Source organism: Neomonachus schauinslandi, chromosome 1 (genome assembly GCF_002201575.2).
Source record: "Neomonachus schauinslandi chromosome 1, ASM220157v2, whole genome shotgun sequence".
NCBI lineage: Eukaryota > Metazoa > Chordata > Mammalia > Carnivora > Phocidae > Neomonachus > Neomonachus schauinslandi.
The window spans coordinates 147,001,832-147,013,648 of NC_058403.1; the positions used below are offsets into that span (position 1 = coordinate 147,001,832).

Genomic DNA, 11,817 nt, shown 5'->3' on the forward strand with positions numbered 1-11,817 from the left:
AAAAAAACTAATGATGTAATGTATGGTGATTAACATAACATAATAAATAAAATTAAAAGAAAAATTGTGAGCCTCTCCCTCTCTCCCCCTGCCCTTTCATCCCCTTTACGTTTGCCCAGGACAGTACTGACATTAAGTCCATGATTTTGAAATAAATGAATCCAACAGCTTTGATTTAGCATATTTAACCTTTTCATTATTAATAAAAATTCCAAAAATAAACAAAAAGGAAACTTTTTAAAAATCTTGGGAGGCTCCCTCTAGCTTTGAGATTGATACTCTATACCCTCCCCTTCCTATTCCCTTTTGAGGTCCCCACACCTGCCTCCACAGGACCCCAGGCTCCCTCCTGGCGTCTCCCAGTTCTGACTCCTACTGGGTCTTCCCCCATCACAAAGAGACTCTCAAACAGTGCCACACCAGACCTTCCACTCCACTATAAAACATACCTGCTCTGTGCGCTGTTCTTTCAGAGCACGGCCAGGTGACTGGCTCGTTAATCTGATCTACCGATGCAGAGGAAGGAATTCCCGCTATCCCCTCCCAGATGGCAGATCCATTAACTAGACAGGCTAATGCTGCAGTGTCAGTGTGGAATCTCAAGGGCTACAAAGGGCCAGTGCAGAGATGTCAGGCAGAGGAACTCTGTGAATGCTCAGTTATTTCATAAACCGTAGGGCACATCTATTCCAAGTGACTTCCAGCTTCATAGAAGGATATAACCAGGAGTATTTGTTAATTCTTTAGATCAATTTAAGTGTCCCAACAAAAGACACTGAGAACAAAGGCATCTTACTCTGTGAAAAAGAAACATCTTGAAAAATTAAGTTCTTATAATAAAATTTTAATTTGTTTAAAGTTAAAATGAATTTTGAATGAAGAAAGATCACTAACTCATTTTATTAAAAGCACCGTGTTCTTTCTTCTTAAAAAAATGCCGATTAATCCTCAAAGGAGTGTCTGTATAACAGACTAGAAACACAAACCATTTCCAGTTTGGGGAGATGCTTCACTTCCCTGCAGTGGTCCTTCCACATGCCTGGCACCTCTTACATATTTCCTTACAACTCTTAGACCTGACTCTTGGGGTGGGGGGTGGAATGCTGCCCTCCCCCCAAGTGGCAAAGCAGGGCAGGTCCTATCAGCAAGTGAGCAATTGAGACCATCGAGACAGCAGGAAGCAGGTGTCCAGGTGAATTTGGTTCCCTTTCCTTAACATGGGGAAAGGGGGAGAAGCTTGCATACTATCATCACCAAGCCTCTCAGAAAAAAACAGGCAGGAAGTGCTCTGCGCATCTCGCCCCTTCCCTCCCTTCCTTCCCCTGGCCTGGCCCAGCCTGGCCCCACTGTCCATGGTAGGCTTAAGTACACTGTCAGCTCAGCAAACCCTGACAATTAATGGCCAGTTGCAGTTACAGGAAACCATTTCATTATATCTAACCCCTGCTCCACCACAGACCAAGTCCACTAGAGCACCAGCAAATCTTTGGAAGTTATCCAGATGCTAACTAGCTTCTGGCAAGCATGTATTAAATGAGAAATTTTAAAGGCTGTGGCTATCTCATAAGTGCTTCCAGGACTCAGTGTGAACACCAGAGTACTGTGCAATTAACAGTCACTTTTTAAAACCACTTTGTAAACGTGCCTGACAATATAAAATCATAGGATATAAACTATGATTCTACTGTACGTCTGAAGATCTTTCCATGGTATCTTCTACTACACGAGGGGCCAGATGGTGGAAGAAGACCAGGAGCCCTAGCACTGGGAACCTCAGGTCTTGGCCAGACTCTACCATTATCTGCCCATGCACCCTCCAAGCCTGCCTCTTTAGCGGCAAAGCCAAGGGTGGAGTATAATGAATCCTTGCGTCCCTTTGAGCTCCCAGAAACTATTAGTCAAAGCAACACTAGAGTATGTTTTTATAACAAATAAACCCCAAGTCCTCAGTGACTTCACCCAACAAAAGTTTCTTTCTTTGTCACATAAAGTCCCCTGCTGGTCATCAGAACCCCTGTTCCATCGAATGTCTTAGAGAGCAGGCTCTGTCCATCTGGTGATGCCATGTCTCAACATGAGGCCTCCATGGTCCCCACAGCAGGCAGGGGTAGGGAGGAATATCAGCTTCTAAGTGCCTTGGCCTAGCAGTGACACATACCCTTCCTCCCACAGCCTATTGGCCAGACCTAGTTACATGGCCTTGACCTAACCGCAGGGGAGGCTGGGAAATATGCAAGAACACATGAAATATTTGGTGAGCACTCTCTATCTCTACCATACAGATGGCATTTCATTTATTTATTTTACTAATTTAATCTGTTTATCGGAGCAGATATTAACAGAACATCGCGATATGCTACATTACAGAAGAAAAAGAAGTTCTTACAATTAAGTATGCCAGAAACACAGAAAGGCAGATGAAAAGAAGGGAACACCCAGCCAAATGCCCAGTACATAGCAAACATAGCCCCTGAGTAGGGACAATGTGCAAGTCTGTGGCCGTGCCCTCTGTGGGCTACCACAGGGAGCCTGGCATGCTCAAATGGATGCCAGGCTTCCTGGACCTGAGTCATTTGGGAAGCATGTGGAGTCCAACAAAGAAGGCAACAAGACTTGGCCATCCCCACCTCCAGCTATACTGCACTGTGGTGGTCTGTCTGCTAGTCTGCCTACAGCCTAGGAAGCTATATTTAGCACTTCTTCCTCCCAATCACAGCCTCAATCCCCCTCTAAGGCTTTACTGCTGCCATAAATGATGTCATCAAAATCCCGGCTGGCCCAAAACTTCCATGGGTGCCTGGTGCCAGGCTCAGAGCTGCTACAGACACCACACTGACCCTGGCTGGGGCTCCCACACTCCCACTGTCCCCAGAAACTCAAATTCTAAGAAATAAAGTGGTTGAGTAAGACTTCTGGAACAGCATGGCCTTCAATGCAGCATATATGTCTAGTTATTTTTTTCTACTCTATAAAGATTTTTCAGGAGTTGCATAACTGAGGAAAGGAGGGAACAGAGAAACTTCATATGCTGATGATGAATCTCATTAGCCACTAGGGCACATCATAGCAGACAGTACTGAATATACTGAGTTTTTATACGAATTCATTTATTCCTCTCATTGAATCCTGTACAAAAACAATAATATTTAACCCTATTTACTCTGTCAAAGAGACCAACACTAGAAGCAGAGAAGGCAATCAAGCCAAGAAAAATGTAGAAACCTGAAATCCATGAGAGGGTGTGTCTCTCAGTGGGCATCACTGATGCCTGGAATTATGGAACCTGGGGATGGATCTAAGACAGCAAGAACACGGTCCATGGCATGGATTGATTCCTCTCCCTCCCAAGGCTCTATCCACAGAGGTGAAGTGAAAGTCAGGGCAGACTTTCCAGAAATGTTAATTTTCCTGAGGATAGACAGTGTTCATGTACAGCAATGATCCAGTCTCTCCCAGACTCATTTTGACCTCCGAGGCTCAGAGGCTGGGTAACAAGCCTAAGGTAAGAAGTGGTAGAAGGATTCACATCTGCATCTGCCTGACTGAGAGGGTGCTCTGGGTTCATGTCGCACACTGGAGTGCTCTTCATCTCTGCACCCTCCCCAGGGGCCTCACGGCCCTGACTAGCAAATCCAGATGACAGACTAAGCAAACACTTAGCAGCCTCACCTCCTTCCTAAGACTACTTCAAAATGACAGCAAAGAAATAAAAGTGCAATTAATTTATAAAAGTAAAGAGAAAAGGAGGAGAACAATCAGCCACCTACAGATTTCAGCAAAGTTCTAAAAAAGGAGAGGGAGCACAGACAATATGTTCCATCATAATTACTTAAGGCTGCTTATTGATTTTCAACATTTGAGTCAACTTCTGAACAAAACTGGAGAGGCTCAAATATGTTTGCAGAACAGCGTGTGAATGGACTCAAGCTTGGATATGTAAGAGTAAAGGTACCACAGGGACAGATGTGAGATAAAGAAAGTGGAAGGAGCGGTAGAGGGAAGGCAGGGCACCGATATGCACATTTGCATGGTCAGAATCAAGAAGGGATAGCAAAAGTTGATGGAGTGAGACTCAAAGTTTGAAATACGACCACCAACGGAAAACCAAGCCAAAGTTAATACAAGAAATATCAAGGAACAAGTATAAGAAACATCAAGAAACAAAAAGTAATGGTAGAGTAAGTGAGTGAAACCCCAATCATTCAGAGCAGAGAATTGAAAGAATGTCTAAAATTAATTCATTAATTATGAAATAGCAACATAAGCATGCTCTTTAGGTTTATGGAGGTAATGCCCGGAAGACCAAGAACTAAGAACTGAGAATAAAACAATTCAACAGGGAGCAGAGGATATGTGCTTTTCATTATAAGGTCTTCTTTACCATTTTGATTTCTAAATTTGCATGAAATCATCTGATAAAAAAGAAAAAGAATAAAACTAACCAAGTATAATGTGTATTTTCTACACATTTTCCTGATTAGATTAGGTCCCTGGAGGTAGGAGCAGAAATCAACATGTCTTTTGTTCTCCAACATCTTCCATCCATAGCTCTAATGCTGTTGTGTGTCTTGGAGAAATGCAATCGGCACTCACTCTACTGAACTTGTAAATAAGGACCCCTCCACTGTCTGGTACTGCATGTCTACCATCCTCAGGCCCATCCAGTCCTCGGTCTTCCCCCAAACAGTCCCACTCTACATATAGCTTTTAATGGGATTAAATGTTCAACACCCCACATCTCCAGTATTGGGAAAGCACATAATCTTACTGGTATGGAGTCCACAGAATCTCTTTACATAGTAAGACCTATGAGTATGCATATACACAGAAGCTGATGTATACATCCCGGTTGTGATGGGATGGGGGCGAGGGGAGTGGGGAACAGAACTCTTCTTGCCACTGACTGGGAGTCCTAGAAAAAATGGTGTCTACAACACTTCTCACGGTGCCCTTCTCCACTCACCTGCCATGACAATCATGCTGTCCCTTCTACATTTGTTAAAATATCCCATTCAATCTAAATACATGGTTTTTGAAAAGAAAAAGAACACAAGTTATGGATTTAAAAGAAAATTTTAATAGAATTTGAAGGGAGACCAATGGAACAAATTGTGAAAAAAGACCTTTTTAGAGGAAAATTATAACACAACTAATCTCCAGGGGCGCCTGAGCCAGGGGCTCAGTTGTTTGAACGCCCGACTCTTGATTTCGGCTCAGGGTCATCATTTCAGGGTCATGATATCAAGCCCTGTGTCGGGCTCTGCACCGAGTGTGGATTCTGCTTGAGGTTGTCTCTCTCCCTCTCCCTGTTCCCACCCACCCCTGCCTCACTTGTACTCTAACACAAAAACAGAAACAAAACAAAATAAAAACTAAGCTCCATCTCTAACTCTGCCTGACTACAAGAACAAGTCAAAACTATTCCCGCAGACACCCAGTACCACTCTTTACTTCTGATTTAAGTCAGAAGTCATAACAAAATTAAGGGACTTTCAATTCAAAATGGCTAAATTAATGAGTGGACACTGTTTCCATTCTGACATGAAGACATTCACTGTAAAAAGACTTTTTAAAAAAGATCATTGGATAAATTTACTGGATATTAAAGGATAGTAAGGAATTATTTAATTTTGTTAGCTGTTAAAATGCATTATGCTATGTAAGAAAATGCCTTTTCTGAGATGCATGATGAAGTATTTTGAGGCAAAACAACATGATGTCTGCAATTGGCTTTGGATGCTGGTAGTTGCTGTAAGTGGTGTGGATACACAGTGGTTTTTTTATACTTTCTACTTGTGTGTACCTCCCTAAGACCTAGCAATTGTACTTCTAAGTATTTGCTCAAGAGAAATGAACACTTGGACAAGAATGTTTATAGCAGCTTTGTTCGTAACAGCTAAAAACTGGCCATGGTACAATTAACAGGAGAATGGGTCCACAAGCTGTGAGAGCACGGAACATACCATGAAGCACAACCCAGTGATATAAAGGAACTAACTGTTGACACACGCAACAACATGGATAAATCTCAAAGGCATCTTGCTGAGCAAAAAAAAAAAAAAAAAAACAGATCCTAAGGAATACCACCCATTGATAGAAACCAAAACTGTCGCTACCACTGAGGCATGGGGACTGATTGGAGGCAGGGAGCTTTTGGAGCTGATGGAAGTGTTCTGTATCTTCGTGGGAGTGCTGGTTACATTTATGTATATTTTCTATACATTATGTATATTTGTATATATAATGTATATATACATTATGTATATGTTTTATAATTGTATATATTTGTCAAACTTCAACTATACATGTCAGCTATGTGCATATGTGAACTTCATCTTTAAAAACAAACTGTAATTATGTATTTTTTAAGTCTGTCCAGAGCACACTAAACCATATGGGACCTCCCAGGTGTGTCTGTGTGATCCCAATGGCCCTGAAAAGCCTGGGGCTCCTCCTGCTGAAGGTCAGTGAGCCAGCTGGTCTGCAAAGTCAGGCCAGTGTCTGTGACTCCCCATCCCTTGACCCCTTGGGAGAGGGCACTGTTTGGGCACGGCAGGCTGAGGTACCTGTGGGATGTCTGAGAGAGCCATCCAGAAGGCTTGTGCTCCCATTTCTCAAGGGCAAACTTGAGGGCAACTGGCCTGAACTCAGGAGAGAGATCCTGGCTGAAGGTGCAGACTGTCTCTTCTACCTCCCCATTGCTCCAGTTCATGAGGATGCCATCCTAGCTCTCCATCTTGGAAGACTCCCCCAAATCATGGTGCTTCCACTACCTGCCAACATTTTCCTCCTATCTATGTCAGTTACTCCCATTTACCCTCATGTATCTTTAACAACTCATAAAACACTTTTAAATACATCACTTATTTCAGTATTTATGACAACATAATGGACTAGATAGGGCAGGTGCCTCTAGTCCCATTTTACAGAGGAGCAAGTTATATTGAAGTAAGATTAAGTGTGTTTCCAAAGGTTGGGGCTCATGCTAAGACCCAAACTCACATTTCCAAACTCTAAAACAAGGCTCTCTTCACCATCTCTGGCTATCTCTTGGTTAAACAAAATCCTAACCACAAAAAAAGAAAGAAAAAAGAAAGAAAAAAGAAAGGGAAAGCAAGGGCAGGGGGAGGGAGGGGTTGGGGGAATGGGTAGAGAGGAAGGAGAGAATAAAGGAAAGAGGGAAGGAGAGAAGGGGAGAGGGAAGAAGGAAGGGAGGGAGGCAGTTTGAAAAGGTTTAATTGAGGCTATATAACTGAGAGAATTTGGGAAACAAAATTCCGGCTCTATCCCCAATGAACTGTGCTATTCTGAGCAAGCCTTACAACCTCTCTGTGCTCAGGTTCTTCCTTGTAACATGGAGATCCACCTTATAAGGACTCCTGCAAGGAGTCAATAAGACGAATTTGCAGAGTACCCAGGGCAGTGCCAGTTCTCAGTGACTGCTTTACACCTTTTAGTTCTCTTTTTGTGAATTCATTTCATTGACCTAATTGTACTGAGTTCTTCAGCCCCACTACCTCTCCTTATGTTCTGAGGACATTTAATTCACACTTCTACCACCTATGTATTTACTACACTTTATGTCCACACTGATGATCATCAGAAACAATGTATAACCTCTACACCCAAGAGCTACCCCCACGAAAGCTCATCTGAGAAACTAGGTAAGTAAAAAACAGCTGGTCAGGAGAAAAGACATGTAATTCAATTTAAAACTTTAAAATTAAAAATCCTCCATTCTGAGTCTTACATTCATTAAAGCAAATATTAAAAAATTCAAAAATGCCTGCTATAACACAGCTTCCTAGACTCTCCAACGCACCCTAAATCCAAGTAATACGGAAAAGGTGGGGCAAATGTTTGATTTCATTGGTTTTGAGGTGGTGTTGTCTCAACCTCTTCTTATCCAACAGTAAGGTCCTATGCCAAAATCATTCTGAGTTTGGTAGGCACCCAGGAAGGCATGTCGACTGGGCCATGGGTAGAGGGACAGCAGTGATGGCTGTCTTCAGAGGAAAACCATCCATTCCCAGGACCAGAAGAGGTGCTGGGTTACTCCTCATTAGACACTGGTGGCGTCAAGTATCATTCTTTCCCCAATACATGTAGGTTCCCATGATCATGCATTTGTGTGGAACTGCAGCAGAGCTGCTGACTACTAAGCTACTAAGACCACATGACCTCAACAGAAAGAAGGCGCCCACTTCAAGTGCAATGGCAACCTCACTACATTTAAGCACTTCTCCCCAAACCAAGCATAAAGCAAGTCTTCTACAGAGACTTGCATGTGACTTCAGTGGAGCTAAGACAAGTGTCCACAATCAGAAAACACTAGGTAAGTTTGTGGCTTACCCATATTTGAGTTTCCAGGAGATGAAGCATGATACACAGATGGTCTTAATGATTCCTAGAAAATAGTAAGACTGATTCTTCAAGCCACACATAAAGTTGGCCATATAGATTGACAGACAATCTACATTTATCCATCTGTTCCACAGATACTTAGGGCACGTCCACTGTGGGCCAGGCCCAGTGCCCAGAGCTTGGGACACAAGACTGAGGGAGACATGGTTCTTGTTGATGGTCCTGGTGAGGAGAGAAGCTGAATCATGCAGGAGAAACACACACTACTGTGCTGAAATTGGTCTCAATGTAAATTAGTGGCCACAAATTCCAAACAGTCTTAGTGTTGACTGGCATTGTACTGTATGCCCCAGCTCTGCCTACTCTCCTGACCTTTGGTGACCATTTCCTTTACAAAATTTTTGTCTCTGGCTTGGATTTCCCACCTGAACTCTAGATGAAAATATACAAATGCCAACTTGACATCTCTACTTGGATGTCTAAAAATGATCTCAAGTTGAAGATATTTAAGACAGAGCTCAGTTCCAGCTGCCTGCCAACTCTCTGCTTTTCAGTCTTTCCACTCAGTGAAAGGCAATTTCATTTTCCCAGTAGCCCAAGGCACAAACCTCACAGTCCTCCCTGACTCTCCCTCTTACGTTTCCTATCCCGATAAGGAAATGCAAATCCTACAGGCTCTACCTTTGACATGTTTCCAGGATCTGACCACCACTCACCACCCCTTGCCCCTCCCCTGCTCTGAGAAAGCACAACCTTTCACCTGCACTGCTGCCTCCTGTAAGTTCCTAAGCTGCTTGTCCTGCCTTTCTATGATGTCTTCCCCACGAAGCAGCCACAGTGACTCTATAAAGCAGATGTCAGGTCATGTCACTCCTGTGCTGAAAACTCTGTGATTCCTCAGGCTAGAGTAAGATTCAGGGCTTTCCCACAGATTCACTACTTACTATAAGGTTTGGGCTCAGGCTGTTGCTGAGACTGTGTTCCATACAACGCTTCCCTGGCTCATTCCCTCCTGGCTCCTCAGAAAACAGACAAGGCATGTCTTTGAGTCAGAAACGTAACATCTGTGGTTCCCTCTGCTCTGACTCATGTCACCCCAGAGAGCAGCACAGCTTCCTGCCTCGCTTCTTTCAGATCTCTGCCCAAATGTCCCCAGAGAGGTCTTCCCTGAGCAGCCCATGGAAAAACAGCATCTGCCACCCCACACCAGGGTCTGCCCCCTTCCCTGCTTTATTTTTCTTCATGGATCTCACCACTATCGAATATATATAAATATATTTTTATTTGTTCATTTCCCCTCCCTCTCCTCCCTCTAGAGCAGCGCTATCCAATAGAGACATAATGTGAGACGTATACATAATTTTGAATTTTCTAGTAGCCATACTAAAGGAAATAAAAAGAAACAGGGAAAATTACTTATGTTTTTTATTTAACCTCATATAGACAAAACAGGAGCATTTCAAAGTGAAACAATATAAAATTATTAATAAGATATTATACCTTTTTTGGTACTAAATTTGAAATCTGGTGTGTATGTTACACTTACAGTGCATCCCAATTCAGGCTCACCACATGTCAAGTGCTCGGTCACCACCCATGAGTTGTGGCTATGGTATTTGTCAGCTCAGCTCTGGAATAGAAACTCCATGGAGCAAAGAATGGTTTTGCTCACCTTTTACCCAACAGATTGAACAGTGCCTGCCACATGGTCTACAAATCAATTAATTACTTAATTAGCAGGGCTTTTTTGTCTTCCTTCTAACAAGCACATATTGAATACAGATAATATGAGAGACAAACAAAACGTGGTAAAAACAAAGATGATTATACCACAGTGCTTATCATCTAGTAAGGGAGGAAATACTGTAAAGAAACAGAAAGTCTGAGGTATCCCAAGTGAAAAGGAAAACAATCCACACCAATTTGAAGCTGAGTGGGAGAGGACCCGGTTGGGGCTCAGATGTGGCACAACCCTGGCTATTTGGAGGAGTGGAGGCGGAAGGTCCTAAGATTACGGCAATTCCCAGGATGACAGTGATAAAAGCTAGACCCGGGGAAGGTCAGGACAGAAGGTGAGGAGGCAGAATCAACAGTGCCTGGCCCAGCCCTGTGTGGGGACCATGTCATGGGAGGAATTACAAAGACTGGAGTTTTGAGCTCCGTGGCTAAGGAAGGAGATGGTACCATGATAAACCCATGCAATCCCGAGGGATAACAGACGGATGAATGAGGACAGCTAATGATGACTTACCATCTAGTTCCAACATACTAGACCCAACACATAACCTCATTTTGGTCACTCTGACTTCTTCCACATTTAGATATCTCTACCCAAATGAACAGCAGTAGGGGTACTTCCCAGAACATTCCACAAGGAAATACCAATGGGAGAGTCAGAAGGGCTCCTCTCTGGGCCTCAGTTTCTCCCTCTATAAAATGAGGAGGGTGGTGCTGGGCCAGGTGATCGCAGCCTGGTATAGTGGGCCCTTTCCCTGTCCCAGGTCTTCTGAGCTCTTTTCCTGTATCACAGGAGCTGAGCTCTCTAGCAGAAGACTGTGCACGTGTGAGTCTAATTCTCTCAAGAACTGTTCACCTAACACTTTGGTTATTCTTCAGTAATACCTGCCAACAGGAAACTTAAAGTCAGGAACAAGTTCAAAACAGCCACTGTCATTACAAACTTCCTACAGCTAAAAATGTAGAGGGTAGCAACCCAAAGAAAACCTTGACAGGGAGTGTGAACAGTCACATTTCTGAACTGACATTACGGTGCCCAGCACTGACGCTGGTGAACCTTTCTACAGAGGACAGGGCATTCTTCCTGTAAACAGAAGTGTGTGTACATGACATAAAGACTTCAAACTTAGGGCTAGCAGCAAGGAACACCCTCAGGAATGCTGTCTCATGGTACCCAGGAGGGCAATAGAAGCATCTCACCTTAGCCGTTCTTCCTCTTTTTTTCGAAGATTGAAGTCTCGCTGAACCACCTGGAGAACATGCTCCGTTTCATCATCGGTCAGACCAGACAGGTCCAGCTTCCTCCCCATGATTTAATACCAAGCACAGACGATGACACAAGACCTGAGAAATCACGGAGAGACCACAAATTGAGGGCAAGAGGAAAGGTCTAAGGGACAAAAATCAACCCATTTTGTCATTAACACAGAATGAATACAGCTTGATCTAAGATAGTATCTTGCTCTGCTCTCATATTCATCAAACATTTACAGACGATTTTGGCAAGGCTAGAGAGAAAGAGAGAAGGTACCTGAGTATCTGCCAGTTTCATTCATCCCACCCAACCCTTAAGTTAGAAAAAAATACATATATTACTTTTTTCAACACAATGAAGCATACAAGATGGCTAGTGTGGATTTCCACAAAATGCCAAAAGACAGGATCCAAAAATTCTAGATTTTTGTGACTTGAAGTTTTAAATTCTAAGTATTATAT

At 43.2% G+C, this 11,817-nt stretch overlaps 1 protein-coding gene across 2 annotated transcripts in view; it reads right to left on the reverse strand.

The window, feature by feature from the left end:
* The window catches only part of LOC110594314 (myosin VIIA and Rab interacting protein), a 339,915-nt gene extending 328,504 nt beyond the window's left edge, over positions 1-11,411 (reverse strand). For both annotated transcript variants that reach the window (XM_021705851.1, XM_021705850.1), the window contains exon 1: positions 11,302-11,411. In XM_021705851.1, the coding sequence (XP_021561526.1) occupies positions 11,302-11,411 (110 nt within the window). The remainder of the gene's footprint in view (positions 1-11,301) is intronic.
* Positions 11,412-11,817: the final 406 nt, after the last annotated feature.